At 36.0% G+C, this 26,685-nt stretch overlaps 1 protein-coding gene across 11 annotated transcripts in view; it reads right to left on the bottom strand.

Annotated features, from left to right (window-relative positions):
- LOC129249282 (facilitated trehalose transporter Tret1-2 homolog) overlaps positions 1–26,685 on the bottom strand; it is a 65,533-nt gene that overhangs the window by 11,838 nt on the left and 27,010 nt on the right. For 2 of the 11 annotated variants that reach the window (XM_054889000.1, XM_054889087.1), the window contains exons 1-2: positions 13,942–14,114; positions 9,051–9,577 (exon numbers count right to left, since the gene is read on the bottom strand). The exons of 1 other annotated variant lie outside the window; for it this stretch is intronic. In XM_054889000.1, the coding sequence (XP_054744975.1) occupies positions 9,051–9,100 (50 nt within the window). In that variant the 5' untranslated portion in view covers positions 9,101–9,577; positions 13,942–14,114. Of the gene's footprint in view, positions 1–1,175; positions 1,195–9,050; positions 9,578–13,190; positions 13,309–13,613; positions 13,632–13,659; positions 13,677–13,852; positions 14,115–26,685 lie in introns of those variants that run through there. 8 more of the 11 variants (XM_054889016.1, XM_054889042.1, XM_054889008.1 and 5 more) reach the window with 8 other exon arrangements.

The following is a 26,685-nucleotide window of genomic DNA, read 5'->3' as shown; positions in this document are numbered from 1 at the left end:
TTTATCAAGATACACGAGCACACGATACACGATTAACATAAAATAAAAAATTAAAAATTATTGTTTTAAGCCTGCAACAAATGTTGTTATTGTACCAAAATTGTGAGTTAATAAGAATATGAAAAAAGTTTTTATAGTCTATATATTATCGTTTCAAGTTGGTAATCTTTTCTTCATAATAGGTTGTTCAACAAGTTTTGCGGTTTGATGGTAGTAGCCAAACATTTTTTAGTTATGTTGGTACACTCTTCATATAACGTACCGTCTCAAATATGAACGAGACTTTATCAATAAAACGGTTCGCGGATGACATATGGCAAAAATAAATTTTTTGTTGGATGGTAGGTTATAAGCTTACATGGCAAATTTCAGCGTGATATGTCACATAGTTTGTTTTCTGCTTTACTTGTTTACAGTAGCACAGAAAACAAACATGTGACATATCACGCTGAAATTTGCCATGTAAACTTATAACAGTCCTACCAAAAAACAAAAAATTTATTTTTGCCATGTGTCATCCGCGGACCGTTTTATTGATAACGTCTCGTTCATATTTGAGCAGAAGATATACCCTCTTTTCCGTAGATAATTTTGTTGATAGTCACATAAAAATCTATGTCCATTAGTAGAAACGTAAAAACATTGTTTATATTGTTGGTACGTACATCCTTTGTGGTGTGTTTGACCGAGCTCCTGCTAATGGTTTTTTCGGAAAATATTTTTCATGACAGAAATATACTCGAAAGTTTGGCATTGCTTGCCGAGGAGCGACCGCTATTATTTCTGCTATGTGGTGTTCCATCATGCCCACAGTGGGACTCGAACATGGGTTCTACCTACTGGTAGTCACACACACGCGTATTCAGCTATGGCTACGAATGCCCTCAAGGAAAATAAAGGAAGTTTGCATTAGAAAGTAATGTGAAAGCATTTCTCTTCGTTGCTTATGGAAACAAAATAGAGGTTTTTAATCGGCATTATTGCCATTTCGCTTCTTGTGGAATGTTTCTACAGTGTCCCGCTCCACTTTTTAATGTAAGCTTGAGTAAGTTCACCGAAGACCTTTTTTTTTAATTTTTACTGGTACATAATATTTTCATTCAATAACACAGAAATTTGTAATAGATATTTTTAATTTTTGCAAGTAGGCATTCAATGACGCCAAAAAATTATACTTTATATAAAAGTTGAGAGAGCAAAATGACAGTTCGATGCAAGAGAAACGTTCATTTTGTGCCGGAGTAGTTTTAGCCTGTAAAAATGTTCCATCACAAAAACATGTAATTATAAAGCATATGATTGAGCTCTTTGTAAACAAATTAGTTTATTTTTTGCTCAATTTGGCTCTTTGTACACTTTTGCCCGAAATTTACAGTTTACAGTCAGAAATGATAAAATGGAAAATTTAACAACAAAAAACAACGCATGTATATAAGCATATTTATGGTATTTTTCTTTTTTTAACACAGATAAATTTAAACAATCTCAGCGGATATCTCTTCTTCTAACGATTTTTGCAAGTGATGGCAAACTTTGCATTCGTTAATTGTTTTGCTTTGTCTGCTATTTGAGAGGGAATTTTCGCTTACTCTCTAGATTGATGGATGGCGAAGGCTATTATCGAACACAAAAAATAAGGCTGTTATCGAACACAAATAATATAATTGAATATGCAATTTAAAAATTTTAATTTGTATTTTCTCTTACTTCCCAATCAGTTGCTTGGAAGTGCTAAAAATAAATGTATACAAATTCCAAAAGAATTTTTAGATTTTAGTGTAAGTATTTTCATAAAAACTTTCAGACACGAATTAAAACTATGGATGATCTTGCAAATGTGGACAAAAAGCAGAATAATTAGAATTAGTGACTTGGTGTGTCAACCAAATATATACATAAATAAATTCTTAACATAATTAATTCATGACTTTCTGTTCCCCATTCTAAACCGTTAACAAGATTTCTTATACAAAGTCCATTTTAGAAAGGCTCCTTTACAAGTCAATTGACATGGTCGAAGGATGTCATCGCGCAATCCAATAAGACTGAGCAAAAGAGCAGTTTAAGCTGGCTTCATTGAGTCCAATAAAAGGTTTATATTAGACAAGCAACGCTTTTAAAAAACTTCGTTTATGTTTTTTTTAAACAGAAACAAAAGTTCAAAAACTAAAAAAGGTATATTAAATAATTCTAATTTAAAATGTGTTTAATGCCTAGTTTCAGCGGGCAGTTTTCTACTAATGTCATCATATAGTATGTTGAAAACGAAATTAACTGTCGACCGAAAAGGAATGTTTCATACTTCTTTGTAAACTGTGGAGAAATGTTTCTCTTTCATAAAGAGTATACTATAAATACAAGAATGATAGAAAGAAGATTGCGCCCATCAAGAGTGCGTGACGTCACGTTTTTCCAAGTTGTGCAGTATTGCCAACCATTTGCTCTTCGCAATAAATTTAGTGCTTTTTCATACCGAAAATGCGAAAATTTTGAAGTTTCGTTTTGGTTTCTTTTTTTTTAATTTAAAGCTACCGAAAATTTAAGTAAAAAAAAATGTATTATTATACAAAAGAATGTTAAAAAATGCCACTCTGAGAAGACTTTAGTGCTAATGAAAATTAGTTGGTTCTTATTAAATTAGATATTTTGAAAGTGTGAATTTAATTGTTTGACACTTTTAAGGTTATGCAAGAATATTAAATGCCCCTCTCTCAACTCTTCTTAAGATTGAAAACCTTTTTACACATTTTAAAAGGCTTTTGAATTTACTAAATGCGAATTAAAACCATAGAGGTGTAATCATTTCTTCCGGTCCTTAATTCTTAATGGGACACAGAGCATCAAGAGGGGTATTCATAGTAAAATAAGCAAAAAAATACTGGAGAAACCATAATGACATTTTTACAAAAAAAATACCTTATATTTTTACATACCCTCAAATATATCAAAAAAGTCGTTCTCTTAACAAAAGAGTATCTCTTAACAAATTAATATTAAATTATACATAACTATAAACCATTTATTTAAAAAAACGCACAATTTAAAAACAATTGGTCACGCACTGAAATTTCTTGAAGTAATTTAACAAAAAATTAATATAATATTTTATTTTCTTTAAATGGGCATTTTAGTGCGTTTTTATATCCAAAGTAGCGAGAGAGAGATTTGACTGCCGAAAGCAGAAGAACACCAACAACACCTGCAATCGCGGGCAATGCCACCAGATGTTAAAAAAAAGTAAAACTAAATAAAACTGAGTGAATTATTTAACTAATTCTTAAAAAATGTATATTTTACAAAAATATAAATGTTACATTTTAATTAGAACAGGCTAGAAAAATTTCATGAAGAAAGAACTAAAACTCCGAGACTAAATAACAAAAAAAAAATGCTAATTCAAGTTACGAAAATAGTAATCTGGCCATACTGGAGCTAAAATCACGTAACTCGTTGTCAAATTCGCCAAGAGCAAAGTTACGGAACCCCGATAGGCGCCATCTCATTATTCTCTCCATCGTGCTATAAATACACGTGCACATACGTGGAAACAAAAAAAAAAAAATACATTTGCAAATATTTTATTTTATTTTTGAGTATGGCGCATCTAATAATGTGCTTTTATTAAATAATTATGTGTTACATGAAATAAGGTGACAAATAATGTGTATAGATCGTAAGTTAATAAAAACGCTTATTAAAAGCAAAAAATTAATATTTTTTTGCTATTATTATTATCTTTTTTAAGGGTTTAACGAGTGTGGAAAGTATATAATTATAGTGCATACGCATGTATATATACATAATTGGCGCGTACACCCTTTTTGGGTGTTTGGCCGAGCTCCTCCTCCTATTTGTGGTGTCCGTCTTGATGTTATTTCACAAATCGAGGGACCTACAGTTTCAAGCCGACTCCGAACGGCAGATATTTTTATGAGGAGCTTTTTCATGACAGAAATACACTCGGAGGTTTGCCATTGTCTGCCGGGGGGTGGCCGCTATTAGAAAAATGTTTTTCTTAATTTTGGTGTTTCACCGAGATTCGAACTAAAGTTCTCTCTGTGAATTCCGAATGGTAGTCACGCACCAACCAATTCGGCTACGACGGCCGTCGTACACAATAAGGCAGCCCTTATTAAATGTGTGGAGAAAAAAGGTGTTTGTATTCTCCATTTCACCCCCGAAGAAATATGCGAATAGAAGAAAATTAAGGACTGTAAATTTTTAGATTGATTAACAAAATGTGACTCGAATCTTGAAAAATTAAGACTTGTTAACTTTCTTCAATTAGTCCAACCATAAATATGAGTTATAATTTATTTTATTAACAACTCATTTAATTCATAACTTTTATAAATTCTACAGAATACTAAGTTTGATAGCCAATTTATTTTAAAAACTTTATCTTTAGTGGGCAGATTTTTGGTAATTTTACAGAGTGGAAAGCAAGTTGGAGCTACAATAAATTACATTACTACTCTACTCTTGATCTACTTCATGAAGATATTTCTCAGTTGTTAGTGTTTCTAGGATGTGAGTCTGAGAACTTAATATAAACCCTTTTCCGTGTAAGAGTCACCCTAATGTGCATACTTGTTAAAATTAACATATGGATACTAATTAACTTTTAAATGCGTGCTCCAGTTTTTATTGACAAAAAAATAACAAAAATAGTGGGAAATCCTTTGTCATGAAATCTCTTATTGTTAAGAACAAACAAAAAACATAAAGAAGTATTTCATCAGTATAAACACATTTTTATTCTACTTATAATTAGTATTTATCATACAATGCAAATCCCATGATGGAAAGAATAGAAAGCCAGCATCATCCGCAAATTGTTACTTTGTTCTTGATGAATTTGACAGAAGAAGTGACGTTTGACCAGAAAAAAGTAAACCTGCACACAAAGGTTACTTGTTTGGCAATCAATCAGTGAATATTTTGATTTTTTAATTAAAAAAAAATAGTTTAAAAATTTAAGTGCGTAAAAGCGCGATTGTTAATAAAGACTCCAAATGAAGTTTTTTTTTTTGCCTTCCAAATGCTTTCGCACTCCACACGGGATGCTTTCGATAATTTGTCCTCTTCTTTTCCTTTTTTTATTATCTGTGCTGACGTCACGGCCTGGAATGGTGTAAAGTTGTATTCAATCATTCTTGTACAAACCCCTAGTGACTTTTACCCATCTATGGTAGGTACAAATGTAAATGTTTCGAACAAAGTACAATTTCACTCGGACCAATTAAGTCTGTCTTTCTAAACTAATTCACATAATTTGTTTTTTATCCTGCGAAAGGAATTTGGGTTATAAAAATGTATAGTTTTGGAGCTATAAGCGAGTCTTGTAATCGATATTATTATTAAGAATATTTTTTTGTTATTATTAGAGTATTTTTTTTTTGTTAAACTTTTGATTACTTTTAATGCATTAAAGGGTTGAGAGAACCATTTCGGCTGAGTACCATTTTGTCGGAGCAGTGGAAGGCATGTGCTGTTGTTCTTCCTTCTTAATTGGCGCGAGAACCGCTTACGCGATTTTGGTCGAGTTTAACAAAGCGCGCCAGTCGTTTCTTTCTCGTGCTAACCGGCGCCACTTGGACATACCAAGTGAAGCCAAGTCCTTCTCCACCTGATCTTTCCAACGCATAGGTGGCCTTCCTCTTCCTCATGGAGGGTGATTCCATGTGTAGAAGTCCACGCAAATGGAGAAAGTTACCAATCGCCATTCACTTGGGAGTGGCCAGGACGATTCTTCTGCATATGGCTCAAGCAGCTCACAACGTCCGGGATTAGCTCCTGTGGGTAGACTCCGAACACCCGCTAACGTGAGAAGGCGAAGAATTCCAGGATAGCTGGTTGTGCGCTGGAACCCGCCACTTAAAAAGCCCCCCCAATGAAAACAGCAACAAAGCCTCGGATGAGAACTTCCAACACTGATGACGACCCCTGCAAATGAACTAAGGACTATGATTTGAGGGCATGCACTTGGAATGTCCGGACCATAGGACCTTGGTCCTTGCGACGTCTACTACAGCTGCCATGTAAAGGAGCGCAAATTCGGTGTCGGATTTGTTGTGGGAGAGAGACTTCGTCGCCAAGTACTGTCGTTCCCTCCGATGGACGAGCGTCTCGCAATAATCCGCATCAAAGCGCGATTTTTTAACATCTCGCTAATTTGCGCCCATGCCCCGACGGAAGAGAAGGACGATGCGACCAAAGATTCCTTCTATGAGGACTTGGAACGTTCCTATGAGCGCTGCCCCCCCACGACATAAAAATCGTGCTTGGCGACTTCAACGCCAGGGTAGGCGAGGAGGGAATTTTTGGTCTCACAGTCGGAAAATTCAGCCTGCACAGCGAAACATCCGGTAACGGACAGACGCTGATCGACTTCGCCGGTGCACGAAACATGGTAGTCTGCAGCCCCAGATTCCAGCATAAGAAAATACACACCGATGCCAACGAGAGGCCGAAATACGTGAGTACGAGGAACAACGGGCAATAGGAACAACGCCCGAAAATTCTACCAAAAAATTCGGCAGCTTACAGAAGGTTTCTGCACCGGGGCATTTTCCTGTATGAACAAAGACGGCGAACTGGTGTCTGACACCCAAAGCATACTTAAATTGTGGAGATAACACTTCTCGAACCTGCTAAATAGTGATAGCTGTGCATGTCACAGAGATGCCCCAATTGTTGACAACGGAATTGTCGTTCCGCTACCCGACCATGACGAGGTGAGAATAGCAATAACACGGCTAAAGAGCAACAAGCCGCGGGCGCCGACGGACTGCCGGCTGAGCTATTCATACTTGGTGGCGAGGAGCTGGTAAGGTGCATGCATCAGCTTCCATGCAAAATATGGACGGATGGAAGCATGACTGCCGATTGGAATTTAAGTGTGCTCTGCCCAATCCATAAGAAGGGCAATCCTGCAATTTGTGCCAATTACCGCGGAATTAGTCTTCTAAATATCGCCTATAAGGTTCTAGCGAGCGTATTGTGTGAAAGGCTGAAGCCTACAGTCAATCAACTGATTGGATCTTATCAGTGTGGCTTTAGACCTGGAAAGTCTACCATCGACCAAATATTTACAATACGCCAAATCTTGGAAAAGACCCACGAAAGGAGAATCGACACACACCTTTTCGTCGATTTCAAAGCTGCATTCGACAGTACGAAAAGAAGTTTCCTATATGCCGCGATGTCTGAATGATCCCCACGAAACTACTACGGCTATGCAAGATGACGTTGCTCAACACCAGCAGCGCCGTCAGAATTGGGAAGGACCTCTCCGAGCCGTTTGAAACTAAACGAGGTTTCAGACAAGGTGACTCGATGTCGTGTGACTTCTTTAGCCTGATGTTGGAGAGCATCGTACGAGCCGCAGAACTTGATCGCTCAGGCACAATATTTTATAAGAGCGTACAATTGTTGGCGTATGCCGATGATATCGACATCATCGGCCTTAACAACCGCGCTGTTAGTTCTGCCTTCTCCAAACTGGATAAAGAGACAAAGAGAATGGGTCTGGTGGTGAACGAGGACAAATCGAAGTACCTCCTGTCATTAAACAAACAGTCGGCGCACTCGCGTATCGGCACCACGTCACTCTTGACAGTTATGATTTCGAAGTTGGAAAGGTCTTCGTATACTTAGGAACCAGCATTCACACCGATAACAATGTTAGCCTTGAAATCCAACGTAGAATCTCTCTTGCCAGCAAATGCTACTTTGGACTAAGTAGGCAATTGAGCAGTAAAGTCCTCTCTCGACGCACAAAACTAACACTCTACAAGACTCTCATCATGCCCGTCCTAACGTATGGCGCAGAAGCTTGGACGATGACAACATCCGATGAAGCGACGCTTGAAGTGTTCGAGAGAAAGATTCTGCGGAAGATTTAGGGGCCTTTGCACGTTGGCAACGACGAATATCGCAGATGATGGAACGATGAGCTGTATGAGCTTTACGACTACATAGACATAGCGCAGCGAATAAAGATCCACGGGCTATGTTGGCTGGATCATGTTGCCCGAATGGATGCAAACGCTTCGGCTTTGAAAGTATTCGATGCGGTACCAGCTGGTGCTAGCTGAGGAATGTGCTGTTGTTACTTATATGATAATCCCAAGGCTTTTCTTCCACCCCTTTTAACATCACCCATATGCACATATATCTTTCTCATATATTGTACATATCAGAACGAAGTATGATAAACCTCATCAAAATTGTAAAACTGTTAAAATTTCTTTTCTTTTACGTACTTTTGCTAAATACACATATTTTTATTATTCTTATCATTAATTTCATCGCAATCGGAATAATCTTCTCTCCTAAGAGGGAACAGCATATATATATGTATATAATTGGCGCTTACACCCTTTTTGGGTGTTTGGCCGAGCTCCTCCTCCTATTTAGGGTGTGCGTCTTGATGTTGTTCCATAAATGGAGTGACCGCAATGAAAGCTGAAGCTGGGTTAGAGTGTTCCATATTCCTTATGATTTGATGTTTCATTTATTTATTTGATGTTTCATGCCCGGAGATTCGAACTGGGGCACTTGCGAATGGTGGTCACGCACTAGCCCATTCAGCTACGGCAGCCGACGTATTGAAATACTAATATTCAAAATACCGAACTACAAAAACAAACTACATGGAAATGTTGTTACTGCTCTACTGTCGCCACCTTGTATAGATTCGCCTTCATCAAAATAAGATCATAATTTTTTTGTAAAAATAATTAATGTTACAGTGCAATCCAAAAACTCACTCCTTAAATTCGTACACAAATTTTAAGTAATTGTAAGATAACTTACGACCAAATAATATCAAGAATGTCTGAAAATTTAAATTATTTATTGAATTTGTTCTATCCTTATGGCTAATGAGTATAAGGTCAATGCCGTGATTCCGCTATTGCATTAAAATTATGTTGAAATCCCGGAATTGACAATAACCGCCAGTATTGCGATTGCCCAATCACACAATAAACGAGCTATTAAATACTTAGTGATATGTTTACTTGTATTTTCTACATGGATTTTACCCGTTTGTTACTTCCGTTGCTTTGTCCGTTGCCGTCATTGTGTTGCACATTTTTAGTAAGTGCGTGAATTTAATCTGTCTTACTATTTGAAATGTTTTGATTAGACACTCCTTTTTTTTTTAGTTTCAGCATATTTTACTTTTACATAATTACATACTTGGAATTATGCGCATATAAACATACATACATACGAGTATTTTCACAGACACTTAGTTACATATTCTACACAATATCACAAGCACAATGGTTTGTATTGTTCAAAATTTATGTATCACAGTTTTTTTTAATTTTTAATTCACTGATTAACGGTCATGTATTTTATTTGCGATTTCTTATTTCTTTTTCACCTCCATTTATGTATTAGCTATTTAGGTGGGCGTGTTTCAATTATCATTGAAAATGTGTGCTCGAAACGTGTACACTTAAATGCCTGTAATGCATTGAGGCACCCAATTAACGTTATGGCTAAATAAAAACCGCTTTCATAGTTGTAACCGTTGCTGTTGCTGTCGATGTCGCTGGTTCGGCTTAGTGGTAAAAAAGTTAAAAAATAAAAATCGTTAATTGCAAAACTCCATTAATGTGAAGAGAAATAGATGTCACGCTTTTTAAACTTCTGCCTTTTTTATTATGCGTAGCTTGAGTCTTTTGTTTTTTTATTTAATAAGTGTAATGCAAATAATAAAGTCACGGACGACACAAATTAGACAGCGTACACGAACGCGTCACTATTTTATGTAATATGAGCATTCCAACTAGTTTAATGGCTTAATAGCTTTTGTGTAAGTAAATTAAAAAAGTTCAAGTACAACAAGATGACCGCCGAAAAAAAATATTTTTTTAATTCAAACCTTAATTATCATTACTACTAGAAGTAGTTATAAACACAGATTGAGTAAAGTGCGGTATAAAAAAAGAAAACTCTATTCACACTAAAAGAAAAGCACAGCGAAACCGTTTATGAAAGGCGCGCATTTATTTTGATTTTCATTTCAATTTTATTTGCCTTCATCGATTAGATGTGCTTTGTGATTTCTTTTCACACTGCGGAGTTTCTAAGTATTGTAAATACGATGAAAAAAAATAAACTACTGCAATTCAGTACATACTAATACATGCACAACTAATAGCCTTAACTTTGAATTGCGGCTAACAACAAAACATAATTAGCGATGCGTAAAGATTTTTTACACTCACGGGCTTAAAAACAAGTTTACAGAATATTAAGGTGTTAAGTTTTTACTTGAATTGCTCGAATTAAGTTAAATTGTATGCTAATTATGCAAATTTTGGTTCCACCACTGAACTGAAATCTTTGCATACACAAAAATAAATATTATGAATGGCAATGGATGAATTGGTAAGCTAAATTAAAAAGCAGTCGTATCGAAATTAATAGAGCAGTCGTGTCTATACATTGATCTAATGGCGGTCGCTCCTCGGTAGGCAATGGCAAACCTTAACGAAAATTGGGGCGATAAAAGAGAATTCATAAAAGAAGTTGACGGCGATTTCGAAATAGAAACAATGTTTAGAAAATGAAAAAAAGCGTTGAAATATATCTTACCAAACAGTTTACTTTGAAAGGAACCTTTTCGTTTATTTGGAAAGAGTCTCGCCACTTGTAGAACAAAAGTTAAAACGTCTAGTAAAGGGTGTTTTTTTTAGAGGTTAAGTTTTCAAGATGAAATAAAACGTATATAATTTAATGTTATGGCCAAGAATTTAGCTTTATTATAAAGATAAGGGTTTGCCATTATGTTTTAAAAATGATTTCGGGCAAGTGGCCGCCGCGGCTGGCTCGAATAAATTCCAGCCGAGAGGCCCAATTTTCGACCACTTTTTGCAGCAATTGGGGCCGTATGTCAGCAATAACGCGCCGAATATTCTCTTTCAAGACGTCAATCGTCTCGGGCTTATCTGCGTAGACAGGCGACTTCACATAGCTCCAGAAGAAATAGTCCAGCGGTGTTATATCGCACGATCTTGGAGGCCACGCCACAGGTCCACGGCGCGAGATAATGCGCTCACCAAAAGTTTCCTTCAATAAATCGATTGTTGCGTTGGCTGTATGGCAAGTAGCGCCGTCTTGTTGGAACCAAAGGTCGCCCACATCAACATCGTCCAATTCAGGCACGAAAAAGTCATTAATCATGGCTCTATAGCGCTCTCCATTGACTGTAACATTATGGCCGGCTTCATTTTTAAAGAAATATGGACCAGACCAATGATTCCCTCTGACCATAGAGCACACCAAACAGTGACTTTTTGAGGATGTAACGGCGTCTCAGCAATGGCTTGTGGATTATGTTCACTCCAAATGCGACAATTTTGCTTATTGACATACCCATTCAACCAAAAGTGAGCTTCATCGCTGAACAAAATTTTCTTGTGAAAATCGGGATCGGTGGCCATCTCGTTTTGGGCCCATTCACCGAACGTGCGACGCGCTTGATGGTCGTTCAGCTTCAATTCTTGCACGAGTTGGATTTTGTAGCCCGCAAACCAAGATCCTTCCGCAAAATCTTCCATAAAGTGGATGGGCACATCTCCAATTGCTGCGGGCGATGGCGGATGGACTCATTCGGGTCTTCTTCGATACTCTGCTCCACAGCAGCAATAGCGTCTTCGGTGCGCACTGTACGACGTCTCTGAGGATGCGTATTATCCACTAGAGCAAACGTGGTGCGAAACCGATCCATGGTTAATCGAATTAGTGACTCTGATGGACGATTATGTCGACCGAATATTGGACGCAGCGCGCGATGCGTCGCGCGAACCGAACCATTATTTTCGTAATAAACTTGCACGATTTGCAAACGTTGTTCAGGTGTAAGTCTATTCATTATGAAATGGCAAACCAAAATGAGCATAAATCAAGTGACAGCTGTCAGAAAGACCATCTACGAAAAAAGTAGTGCCAACTTGAAAACCTAACCTCTAAAAAAACACCCTTTATTTTCAGGCTGTTGATGTCTCTTTCTGTCTACTGTTGGATAGATTGAAGAGCTCATATTCTCCAGCGTTGAAGTAACGGACTATAGATTCTAATTGTTTTTCTCCATTACTGCCTATATTTAAAAATATTTATTTAATTTTGATCGTAAATTTATCGATATTTAATTCATTCATCATTGCCTCGAAACTGAACGTAAAAATATAAAAATTTTCGGACGCCGGATTGTTTAATAAATTTAGATAAATACGAAAAACTAATATTTAACTAAAAATTTAAAGTTTATTATTTAGTTTTAATGTTGTATGTTACATCTAAAAGGTAAATAAATAAAAATAAATGCGTCTAATTTTTCTCATACTTTATCTTATGCATATCTTTCAAATGACAAGCAACACATTTATTTGTTAATTCTTAGCATTGTGATCAAACAGGCAGCTTGTCAATGCATCAAATCGGAAAATGAAAAAATGTACAATATGTATACTTTGATGATTTAAACCAGATTCTTAATCGAATATCACTCATACGCCATGTACTTAGCTCACTTTGAAATTACACAGTTACGTACCGTATTCAAACACATGCACGGCGATCTCTTGTTGTAACTAAACTTTATTATTTTCTGCCTTAAAATTCTCAGTCATGACTTCTACCTTGCATTAGCAGTGCACGACGTGTCCAAATACATACATACTACGTACATATGGTAATTATGCTTACGTGTGTACATAACATAACACTTTGTACTGATTTACTGCAGTTAACATTTTAAATATTGTGGCTATTAAAGCTATTCATTTAAATGACTATAAAATTTCGAAAATTGACGGCCTAAAACAACTGTCGAAATTTGAATGAGCAATCGCTTACACGAATTCCGTAAGTTTCAACGACTGAAAGCAACATTACACAAATAATTTTTTCATCAAGTGCGCTCATCTAAAAGTAAGCTCAAACGTCTAAAATTTCGTGCTTTGTAAATTTAAACGTTTTAATAACCATATTGAGGTTGTTGGTAAAATTATGTATAATACAAAAATACGTCTTGAAGTACCGATTACGGTAATTATGTATAAGTACAACATATGTTCATACTAATACATATTAGGTGAAGTAAAAAGTTGTCAAGGTTTTTTGCTTTATTTCGACAGTAAAATTAACTTAGTAATAATTATCCTTACCCAAACGGTGCTTTTATAGATTTCTGACTCATCTTCAATTTCTCGGCAAAGAAATAAGTGCTTACATGCCGGTCCGACTCGACAATTGCTATAATTTATCAACTTTTATTCGATACTGCATTGAGCCCTTAAGCAGCAGCCTGTGGTATGCGTAAGTACTGAAGAATGCACCGAATTTTATATTTCCCCCCCCCCCCCCCCCTCCATAACACAAAACTGGCTGTATAAAACACAAAACAGCCAACGGATTTTTTAAGCCTCCTGCCAGCTTTAAATTCTCGTACAGTTTAAGCAGATGTAATCTGATAGATGGCTCACTAAAGATGTCTAGCAAAAACATTCAGAACCTTTTACTTCGCCGAATATATTTGACAAATTTGTACTTCAAAATAAATAAACTTAACCTCTTATCCTTTCTCTTACATTAATTTACGAGCATTTGCATACATTTCATAAAAAAATATTTTACCAAAAACTAAATCGCTCGATATTCTATTGAATATTCGATATTATTTTGTACACTATTTACATTATATATAAATTAGATGTTAACATCAGGCGTTAATCACTTGACAGCCAAATTTTTACATTCCAAAAATATTAATAACAAAACAAATTGGCGGAAAAGTTTAAAAACGTATTATATATTTATATGTATATACTTGTATGTATGAACAAATTTAAAACCGCGTCACAGGTAAAAACAATATTAATAAATATATGTCAATTATAAGCACAAAAATTTGTGTACCAGTTTCACTCTTAATTTTTATTTATTTATTTATTTTTAGTGCTCTTTCTTCACTTAGCGCTATGCTTTCGCTTCACAATCCGGAAATCCCACTTTAACAATGTAGATTTTAGGTAGTTAGTTTAAAGCGAATATTCCTTTACCGCTGCGGTTATGCATACTAGCGCCTCCGCGTTCTGAGCAACACTAATTCGAGTTTTAAAGTTCCGGCATATACACCACAGAGCTTGTTTTCACTGTACTTAGTGTTTCGTTTTGGCTTTCATGTACACAAACATAACATATATTCGTGCTGTGAACTTTTGAATTCCACAGTTTCAATTTTTCGGGCTTAGTCCCGTAATTTGGAGAAAAATTACACTTTAAAGAAACTTCAAACATAAGTAAATATATATACAATTTATTGTTATCAATTAAATATTTGTTATATCTACCATATGTAACTAGCTATGCCGCACAAGTGCACAAGGGAGTTATAAAACGGTCGCTTGTGACAGCCAAGAGGAATCGAGCTGCCTTCAGAAAGGCGAAAAAATCAATTTAGCTAAGTCTCTCTGTCCACACGTTAACTTGAACGAAAATTAGAGTATCTGAACGAATCTTACTATTGTACATATGTACTTTTCATAGAGGTAGCCTCGTATTGAGTTTTAAAAAAATTGGGCACCTTCCATTTAATTGTAGTATTCCAAAATTCCAAAGATGCGATAATTTAATAACGCTGTAGGGACGCTTAAATGACATATGAAAACGCCAAAGCACATAAGTTTTGCGGATCTGAGATCCGTTCTTTTGGGTCAGGTAATTTTCTCAAAATATTTCGATTCTAAGTTTGCATTATACCTCGAAAAATTTATCTACAATATTATTTTTTAATAAAAATAAACTGAAGACTAGGATAGAAGGCCGCCCATTTTCGATGGATTGCAATTCATTATTTTTAATTTTGGGCACTTTTTGACCAATTTCTACCAAATTTTAGTATTTAAAAATTTTGTGTTTTATACATTTTTTTTAATTTAGCATAAGCTATGTTGGTAAATCATTATATTAGCGAAAACTAATTCCATTATTTTATATTTATTTAATGGTAAAATTTTGGCGCAAATGGCTTAAAACTGCTTTATAGTCGATCTTTAGCTCTTAGGCGATGATACGACTACTAGCATGTCTGGCAACTTCGATTACTTCTGAGATTTTGTCTTTAACGTCAAAAATGACCGAACGCAATCGACGATACCAAAATTGCTTGCAATTAGCTGTTACAGTATCGGCACCATAAACAGCATTAATAATTTCCGCGGCCTGGCTCGCATTTTCGCCTTTATCAAATAAAAATTGTAAAATGTACTCAATTTTCTCTTTGCTGACTTACATTGTTAAGACCCTGTAACTCACAACTGAATGGGACAAATAAAAACCGCAAAATATTTTTGTAGTATGAAAGTTACCTAGCTTTCAATAGTTTGAAAGAAACTTTAGGAGATATCGATCGCTACAGCCATCTACCAATAAAATAATGGATTCCTTTTCCGCCAAACTAATATTTGCTTTTTGACGTGATAACGTCTTATAATTCGATTTAACCGGCTCCACGCACGAAAAAATGTGTGGTTATCTCGCTCATGCGTCGTTATCTTGCTTGAACTGCAAGCGAGGGCGCGGAACGAACGAAAAAGAGCACAATCAGCCCCCGCGTTCGGCAACGTTCGACATCTGGCTCTCTCCTACTTGAGTGAGCATACCTATATATGTATGTATGTATATGCGCATATGTATATAAATTCACATACTTGTATTTGCATATGCCTTCTTCCTGTGTGTATGGTAATGAACCATTTCTCTGTTGAGAATAGGAGATGATAGGAAAAGTAGAAAATGAAAGGGGGTGTTTCGAGTGTAATGTGTCTTGAAAAAGGCAAATCGATGATGTTGCCTCTTAGTGTTGTTGACTTATTAACGCCTGATGCACAATCGAAATTGAACATATCTTTCATGAATTCGATAAATGTTTCATTTTTCACGATACCATTCACCTCCTTCTCTATATCCATACAAAATATCTATCAAACAAATAAAATTAAAATTTTGTTTTGAAAATTGCATTTTGGTATGACGTTGTCACGTTAAACTATCGTCAGTAAACCGACTTTATAGACAACCTCTTTTTTTTATTATACTTTTAGATTCAATCCTCCTACAGAAATCCGCGCGCAGGGAGGCAATTCCCTTTTCAGCGAAACGATCTTCGAGTGTCATAATGATCCGCCTGTTTCTGTGGTCAATTAATTAAAAGATAATACCTGATATTTTACCTACAGTGTAATTAGTGCAGGAAATTTTCTCAAACTACGGACACGAGATATATTTTGGATAATATTCTTAAATAAATATACCGATTATAACCGACAATAGCCAAAAAACGTAGTAAATTGAGAATCGGTCAACAACACCGTCGACGTACAGTAGCACAACAAAACATATTTAAATAGGCTGAGGTGAAATTCACGCCAAAAACTCGTCTATTTACTCCAACAGCCAAGCGGCAAATAAGGCCTTGGGCTCTTTCTTTGTTGTTAGACTCTGCTGTGTACTTGGTCACAGTGACATTGCAAAAAAACTGCTGGATGGATGAGCGATCTAGGTAGGAGACTTGTGAGGTGGGGGTCTACCACTGAAAAACTGGTTTTCGCGTCAAATCAGCGGATGCTTGGCAACTACACAAACTTGAAAGGTTACAAGATCTTTCTGGTCACGAGTTGATCATAAGCGCTCGAGGAAGTTTCTAAGTTTAACAAAGTCTTAGCTCTCGAATTTTGTGAGTGCAATTTTTGACATTGCACATCCAAATATGATTGCTGCTAATCCCGAAATCTCACTTGATGCCACCTTATGAAACCATATTACGGTATTGGTAACACCATTAGCAAGCTTACTACGTATTGGTGTTGAAAATTTATTTAGCTATTTCTCTTTTCAGGTTTCAGATCGTTTTTATGCAAACCATTTTACTTGGCTTCGAGCGACCAACAATTGTTAGATTTCGCTTTAAGCCATGCTTGCCTATGCTCATGTGACGGTTTAACCGTAACTTGTCAGCAAATCTTGTGGCTCTTGCATACAAGCTAATGTGTTAATGATCGTAAAACAAATCGAGAAGTGGGCAGCACAAAGGAAAAGCTATAAAATACAACAAAATATCCAATCAAAATAAATTATCCGGCTTCAGTACACTTCCATACTCCTACATATACATATAAACAATACCGCTAAATTTATAATATTGGGTGAAGCAAGACTTTTTCATTGCATCGAAACAAATGCATACCGACCGATTTTCATGTAAGTACAGAGAAACCTCTCGTAACGGACACCTCTAATAACCGGACACCTCCCTTGGGCGGACATTTTTTCATGTACCAAGTTTTAAGTGCATTTTTCAGAACAAATGCCCCTCTCTTATCCGGACACTCTCTTGGCCGGACGCGGACAGTGATTTGTCATAAAATTAGACTAAAAACCTCTATTAAGCGGACGCGAACCTCTTGTCAACGGACAAAGAGATTTCGTTTCATAATAAATCAGAAAAAGACCTCTCTTGAGCGGACGCGAACTCCCCTTGAGCGGACAAAACTTTACACACATAATGCAAAACGTTCGTTACAATTATGTATACAGAAACACATACGATATGAGTAAATAAAAAAAAGGGGACTCCCGTGTTTGTTGAAAAAATTTTTAAAGCGCATGCTTAGTTTGGTTTGCTCAGTTAAGTGTGTTCAGTGAAAGTGAAAAGACGTAAAAAAAAACAATCATAATCGCTAGTGAGGTTTTACTAAAGTGAGTGAAGTTTTACTAAAAAAAAAACATAGTTCTAATTTATATTCGGAAGGTAAAAACAGTTTTCAATGAAAAAGAAAATCGACTTAATTATGTACAGAATCCTTATATTATCTGTTTTAAGGTTCAAAATTGGAAAAACCCAGGCTGCGCACATCGTTAAAAATAAAGAAGATATCCGAGCGAAATGGATGGATGGAAACAATATTCAAAGCAAAAGGTCCTCTATGAAAGTAGGTGGAAAAAAAATTGACGAGATGTATTACGAGTGGTTTTGTAGGGCCCGAAGCCAAAATGTTCCAATAATCGGGCCAATAATTCAGGAAAAGGCTAGAGATATCGCTTTAAAACAGGGTGTCAATAATTTTGTGGCCTCTAATGGCTGGTTACCAAAATGGCGAACCAGACATAACATAACTTTTCGGTACATTTGTGGTGAAAGTGCTGCTGTTGATATGCAAGATGTCAAGCAATTTTTGGAAAAACTTTCATCAATGCTAATTGGATATGGCCCCAGGGATATTTATAACGCTGATGAGACAGGCCCTTTCTTTAGAGCTTTGCCAAAGAAAACGTTGGCTCTAAAAAATGATGAATATCGAGGAGGCAAACTTTCGAAAGAGCGTCTGACTGTCATATTTTGTGCTAATATGGAAGGAGAGAAAGAAACACCACTTGTTATTGGAAAAGCTGCACGGCCGAGAGCGTTTGCATCAATTGATATTAAAAAACTGCCAGTACATTGGTATTCAAATAAGAAGGCACAGTGGTTGACAGATTTTAACAAAAAAATGGAGTTGCAAAATAGAAAAGTACTATTATTTCTTGACAATGCGGCATCTCATCCACGTGATATGAGTTTGAAAAATGTTAAGGTAACTTTTCTTCCCAGTAACGCGGCATCAGTTTGCCAACCTTTGGATCAAGGAATTAATTATCCAAAATTTTAAAATTCATTATCGAAATTTTCAAGTAAAAAATATCTTGGTTAGCATGGAGGCAGGTTCGCCAAACAAAAATATAAATGTTTTAGAAGCAATACATTTTATAAAAGAATCATGGGCGAAGGTTCAACCGGAAACCGTGAAAAATTGCTTCCAGAAAGCAGGTTTTGACAAAACTAAAAATGTTCCAGCTGAATTCGAGCCCGAAGATGATTTGCTGTTAGCAACGATTGCTTCTATTTGGGAATTATCAAAAACCCTTGGAGAGTCTAGTCACTCAAGTTGCGATAACTTCGTAGCAATTGATAATAATGTATGGACCGAGAGCTCTGAGTTAGAGCTGGACGTTGTAATGGCTGAAAGTTTTGAAACGATTGATGATACTGATACTGTGAGCGTTCACGAAGAAGCTTACCCAATTAACTCAAACGAAACTGCTTTGGGGGCTATTTCAAATTTGAAAAGATTTTGCAGCGAAGACCTGGTTGCTTTTGAATTGCTGCAAGAATTAGAGAGCCATGTGCAAAATATTTTCCTTGTAAATAAACAACAAAATTTACGTCAATCGACAATTTCCCAGTTTTTTAAATAATCAAACAAAAATGCTTTGTTCTAAGTGAAATATTTATTTTTATTTTTGTTATTACTTTATATGAGATATGTATGCATGTGTATGAATTTTGGAATTAATAAATACAAATCTTGTGTGAGCAATCTAATGAATATATTTTATTTAAATGAGCAATTGGTAAGCATTTAATTAGTTAAAAATTCAAAACTTCATAAAATAGCTACCCACTCCCATAACCGGACACCTCTCTTGGGCGGACAAAAATCAGCCGACGGTGAGTGTCCGCCCAAGGGAGGTTTCACTGTACATATGTAAGCGTATGTGTACATTGCACATTGTGTTTTATTGCCACTTTTATTCGCTGTTGTGTTGTTCCTTTCGCTCTTCCTTTTTCTTGTTTGTCTTTTTAATTAGGGGCCTATTTTCACTATCAAAACCACTTTTATTTTGTGGAATCTGAGAAATTCAGCTTGATTTTACTAGTTTTGTAAATTTTAAAACTTCCGTTCCTCTGACTCGTCTTAACTCAATTCATTCTCGATGCGAATTTTGTTAATTTAATTGCCTGGGAAATTCAAAGGTATGCATACATGAATTTTGTATTTGTGTATATAACTATGCAAATATTTGCATGACTGTAATTGCGACTACGGTAATAAATTGTATCGTAGGTACTTTGGCAGCTAAGAAAGTTTGCCACACTTACAGTAACCGGTTTTGAAGTGTTGCAATCCCTTTCATTTGCATCACAATTTCAAATCAATTTGGATTATCTCAATGCTCAACCCGGATATGGAACATCACTCTGTTGATTTAATTGAAATTTAGGAATTTTATTAATTAATGCATATTCTTCGCTCAAATTCACACACGGCACAATAGACGACGTTTCGAATCGAATCTGTTTTTCTGTGCACACCATAGCTTGAGTAAAAATATAATATCTGAACGAAACTTAGTGCACATCTCTGTGATTAAGATACGACTATGTTCTAGGATTTGATGCAATTTAGTTTTATTTTATTTTATTTTATTTTATTTTATTTTATTTTATTTTATTTTATTTTATTTTATTTTATTTTATTTTATTTTATTTTATTTTAGTTTAATTAAGATATAGTGCACTGTGGTATATTGTGTTGAACGCAAGTCTATAATTGGAAGCTTCTGAAAAACTTGAGTACCTCCTCAGACATATGTATTTATTTAGAGTCACAGCACCTAGGTGAATGTCGTCTTGGAAGAGCTGAGTATTCACAGAGGTTGTGCTCTGATGACAGACACTTGGTCCTGTTAATCCTACTTTGCTGACATGATGATGAAAGCAACAATGTGTAATATCTCATAAGAGTTTGAAAGTTGAAGAGTTTTAAGGTTTCTGTTTAATAAATATTCACATAGGTACATTTAATGAAGTTTATTCAATTATCATTTGACGGTTGAAAATGATGCGATTTTGTTTGACAAAATTTGTGTTGAAGAATTTGCAAAAATTGAGAGAATTTCGGATTAAAAAGAAATTTCCCAAGCAAAAGAAAGAGAAAATTGTATAAAGTTCAAGGAAGTATCAGAAGCATCGGAAGTATTGCTTCTGGAACCATTAGAGCAAAACACATACTCATAGGTTGTTATGAAAGAGGGAAAATGGGAATAAATGTCAATCATATTTCAACATTTGTTTTTAATCCGTATCATCATCTATATACTAATCAAATTGAAAATGTTCAAAAAGTTTTTACAAAAATTGCTTTGCGTTGGTTGGTTAAAGTGAATCATCCAGAATCCAACTAGAGCTTCTGCACCATTTTGTTGCCACATCCCGGTTACCAACTTGTTTAACAGTTATTTACATTCTCGAACAGTGGTTTGCCCAGAGTTAACATTCTTATTTCCATAGGGCAGGGTATTCACAGAGGAAATGGAAGATTGTTTCCTTTTTCTCTGGCTGTTTACAACTGCTTTGCGTATTTTAACATGACCGAATGGTATCCCAAACTACACATATTAGTAGGCGTAAATTACCTGGCTTATAGCTGACAAATAAGTAGCTTTAAGTTAAATTTGTTAAAATTTTATAAGTAATGTTTAGTATGTAAGAGTAATCGGAAAGATAATAAATAAAAAAAATATTAATTTAATCACTCGCAATTTTTTTTTATTTTTTCTTTTTAATTTTCATAACATTTCTCATTGAACAGACGTCGCAAGATTGCATTGCGAATCTAACCCGTTTTAGGTGCAATGATTTAATATTAATTGAGTTCTCGTATTGTAAATTGAGCACAATTAAGGTCTTATACTATATTCACATATGTCCTTTGATTGACGCAATTAAATCTTTAATTGAGTTATCGACTTTGTTCCCCACACCCACTCAATTAAGCTAACTCAATTAGTATTTGATAGCTAAAATTGTTTTGATGTTGTTTGTGAAAATAGAAAAATAGGGGAAAATTTAGCTTTAAAAGAAAGTTTGGAGAGCTTATCTGCATCTCTGCGTAGATATATCCATTTTTTCGTTGGCTACAGCGCCTCGCTCGCTGTAAAAAAAACTCAAACAATTTTATTTCAGCATCTAATTAAGATAAGTCAGTATAAGGTTTTTCAATAATGCCATAATATTACTCTTGCAGAGTCCTATCGGAGAAGTATCAGGGATTCACAATAATCACAAAGATTCACATCTCGAGCTTTTTGTCTTCATGCAAACTTTGGCATAATTTGAATTGAAAAATTCCTTTCCTGTGAACTCGTGAAATGGACTGACATGGATCATTTATAACTGAATCACTTAAGGAACTAAGCACTCCTCGATACTACAATCGATGACAACTCTCACTATCACAGGAGCATTCAAAAGTGGGTGTATTAAGTCGCATTTAGGTACTATAGGTAGATACAGCTTGCCTGAAGAGACGATTATAAGGCCAAACATGGAAATATGGAGGAAGTCTTTTGAAGCAATAATACGAAAAATATGATCGTGGTAAACGAAATTAGTGGCCACCGCATCCAAGTGAGTTTGCGCGTTTCTACCGTTGCACTTAAAAATGAAATTATACAAGAAATAGCAGGTTCACAGCGGCAAGCAGCCTCAGCCACCACCTATGAAAAAGCTTCTCATAAAACTACTTGTAAAATTGTAAATCCCTCAACTTGTGGGACTACAGCAAGCCGTGTCACTCCACAAAACCTTGAAAGCCTTGAATGTCGTTTTGTATTGCCAGATCGTAACCAATTTTTACTGATCCATTTGTAACGGGTGATCAATTAAGAGGAGTTTTTTTCATTTGCGTTTTTTTTTTACAGATCGCGCGCGAGTTGTGGCAAACTGTCATCGTGGATTTGTTGAACAGCGTTTGGCATTTCATCATGGAAAGACTCACACCGCAACAACGTCTACAAATTGTTCAACTGTATTATGAAAATCAGAGTTCTGTGACAAATGTTTTTCGTGCGCTTAGACCGCATTATGGTCAACATAATCGGCCTGCCTTAAACACTATTCGACATACCATCAACAAATTTGAATCCGAATATTCATTGGTGGATAATTCTCGACCGAATAGACCACGTCCAGCAAGAAGCATTGAGAATATAGCGGCAGTAGCAGAGAGTGTACGTGAAAACCGCGATGAATCGATTCGGCACCGTTCTCAGCAACTTGGACTGTCGTATGGAACAACTTGGTCAATTTTACGGAAGGATCTTCATTTAAAAGCATACAAAATGCAGCTCGTACAAGAACTAAAGCCAAATGACCTTCCTGCACGTCACCGTTTTGCTGATTGGGCTCTTGAAAAGAAAAGAAAAGAAGATCCGTTGTTTTCGAGCAAAATTTTGTTCAGCGATGAGGCGCATTTCTGGCTCAATGGTTACGTCAATAAGCAAAATTGCCGTATTTGGGATGAAGAGCAACCAGAACAGGTTCAAGAGCTACCTTTACACCCAGAGAAAACAACGGTCTGGTGTGGTTTATGGGCTGGTGGAATCATCGGTCTATATTTTTTCAAAAATGATGATGGCCGCAACGTAACTGTGAATGGTGCTCGCTACCGTACCATGATATCGGACTTTTTGCTACCTGAAATTGAATCTAATGATCTCTACGACATTTGGTTTCAACAAGACGGAGCCACTTGCCATACAGCTCGTGAAACAATGACTTTATTGAGAAGTCATTTCGGAGAGCAGCTGATTTCACGTTTAGGACCTGTGAGTTGGCCACCAAGATCTTGTGATATCACACCTTTGGACTTTTTTCTTTGGGGATTCGTGAAGTCCAAGGTCTATGCTGATAAACCAGCTACGATTGAAGCTCTGGAAGCCAACATTACGCGTGTTATTCACGACATACCAGTCGAAATGCTCGAACGAGTGATTGAAAATTGGACCTTCAGAATGAACCACCTTAAGCGTAGTTGCGGCCAACATTTGAATGAAGTCATATTCAAAAAGTAAATGTCAAAGAATGTCCTTTCAAATGATAAATAAAGGTTTTGAACATAATTTACATTTTTGCTTTTTTTTTAACTATTGAAAAAAGCACCTCATGATTGATCACCCGTTATTTAAATGCAAAATTATTGTTCTAAGTATGTAGTATATATGGATAAGTGCATACATACATATATGCAAATATTTTGTGTTGCATTGACCAAGCCCGTTCTGCACAATTCCAAATACGAACTATGTATTTGGCATGGGATTGGCAAATGTTTTCACTATTGTAAATACATAGATACTTTCCAAATGGCTTGCACTAATTTTTTTGTTATTTTTGCCAGTATTGCCGAAGTGTCGTTCAATGCTGGTATTCTACTCCCATATCCGGTTGTGTATATGTAGTCCCATTTTGCTTTTACATTAGCGAACTGTTCTCTGAGATCTTTTTTATAATGAACAGTTACAGTTACGTACATATTCAAATCAATACTGGAGTAATTACGCTTTTATTGGCCTTTTAGTGAAAAGATAACTATTGCTTGGTTACATACCTACATACATTTGCATATATATATGTAATACATGTAAGACTGTTATTTGTGCTGAAGATATATATATTTTTAAGAAATGTCTATTTTGAGTGACTACATATTTATGTATTTATGTAAGCATGTATTATAAGTAGCAGAAATAATCAGCGAATGATCGTTTAAATATTGGTATTGATCTTGGACAATATATTAAGGTTATTGGCAATGACATTCAAGATGTGTCATTACGTAGTAAAATCATCGGTACTGCAAAGGAAATAATCTGTAACCGTGCATACATGCATACATACCTACATATGTATAGACATCTGTATTTGTGTGTATGCACATGAGTGCAGGCATCATGAAGTGTTGAAGTTGAATTATTAATGGATCTCCACTCATAGCTTCGAGTATCTTTAAAATATACATACATACAAATGTAAAACTTCAAACGAGTTCATTTGAGAAGCACATGATGTGCATATACTCGTATAGCTCTGGGCAGGAAAAAAGCTTACATTTGTATTTCAAGCAAAATGTTAGTTTGGTTTATCCCATAAATACAAAAGCAAAGACTTCGATAACTCTCCTCACAAAAATGTTGGCTGTGATGTACCGAATTCTGAGGAATGTTGAAATAGCACAGATTACGCACAACAACAAAGAAAAAAATGCCAGCAGCTTCATTTTACGAGGATTGCTGTTCATATTTTTGGCCTAACAATGGAAAAATAAGCATTAGTGGTTGAAAATGGTTTTATTGTTCTTCAAAGTATTTCCATGATGATCAATAAGCTTTTGCCTTCGTATGAATTAATTCTCTAGACACTTTGTTTGGGATCCAAAGCGAGCACACTATTTTTACCAGAAAGTGGTCATGCAAAATCGTATTAATGTTCGTCGTACTAATGCCCAAGGATGTCCCAATCTCACGATATGTGAAATAATGATCTTGCTCAATCATTTCGCGCGCACAATCGACCTCGAGAAAATTCATTGTACCAGTTTTTTACGCTGTTAAAAGATGGTGCTTGCTCGTCGTACTCGTACAACCAAATTTAGTTCATCTGTGTGCATTCTTATCTTGTTAATTCACATCGAAAATTTTGAAAATAATCGCACGAAAATTTTTAATAATATATTTGTTTCTAATTTTCGCTATATGCATTTTTAAAGCCACTGTGCTTATGGTAAAATATTGAGTCGGGGAATAAGTTCGTAGCGTTTTTATATTTTCTTTTATTTTACAACGATTTATTTGCTGTTTGGCAAAGAGTAGGTATTCATTCGATAGAATGAATAAAATGATCTACAAAACTATGTTAATTTTATTTTTGAGTTATTTAATTTTGTATTAGTTTTGAGGCCTAGAAATGGAATACCCAGGAGACAAAAATCAACATTTTCGACACCTGATCTTCTTTGAAGTCGATGACACGTCCCGCAGCGTATTCGCCTTCTGAATTCGATGAAGTAGATCTCAAATCATTTTTGAAGAACAACGGTTGCCAAACCAGTCGTGAATTGACGGAAAAAATGAATTGAGATCATAAAACGATTCTCAATCATCTTCATGCTATGCACGAGCTGAACGAAAAAAACAAAGAATGTCGCCTTCAAATTACTTCTCAGCATCTCGCCCGTCATCGAGCAACACGCCTTGTGGTGATAAACAGCGCTTTTTGTACCGAACCGTCATGGGAGATGATAAATGGTGCCTGTACTTCAGTATGAAGCAAAGAAAGTAGTGGGTGGCTCCAAGGGATACGCCGAAGCGGAGAGTCAAGAACATTCATCCAAAGAAGATCATGATATGTGGGAATGCTCGAAAAGAATTTCACAGTCAACAATGAGCTCTACATCGCCCAGGTACACCGCGTGAATCAAGCTATTCGACTGAAAAGACCTGATCGACATGGTCAAACCATATTCCTTCACGATAACGCCAGGACCTATGTTGCACAAGTCGTCAAATCCGCACTCCAAGAGCTCAAATGGGAGGTCCTTCAGCATTCGACGTATTCTTCGGACCTTGGACGGACCGATTACCATTTTTTCCGCTCCCTGTCAAACCATATGAGAAGCGTTATCTTCGATAACAAAGACGTCCTGAAAAACTAGCTCCACAACTTCTTTGACACCAGGCCAGGTGTTTTTTGGCGGAATGGCATACGCAAGATAACGACGAATGAGCAAGATAACGACAATTGAGCAAGATAACGACACATTTTTTCGTGCGTGCAGCCGGCTAAATCGAATTATAAGACGTTGTCACGTCAAAAATTCGATAGTAACAGTACCTCAGCTCATGAAAATGTATCTATTTTTATTTAGAGGGCAAGAAAAGGCTCTGAACTTGACCATCAGAGAATGGCAGAGGACACAAACATTCCTTTAAACGAACTGTGCA

This window comes from Anastrepha obliqua, chromosome 1 (assembly GCF_027943255.1).
Source record: "Anastrepha obliqua isolate idAnaObli1 chromosome 1, idAnaObli1_1.0, whole genome shotgun sequence".
Lineage (NCBI taxonomy): Eukaryota > Metazoa > Arthropoda > Insecta > Diptera > Tephritidae > Anastrepha > Anastrepha obliqua.
The sequence above is the reverse complement of the archived record's forward strand: the minus strand, read 5'-3'. Positions and strand labels throughout refer to the sequence as shown.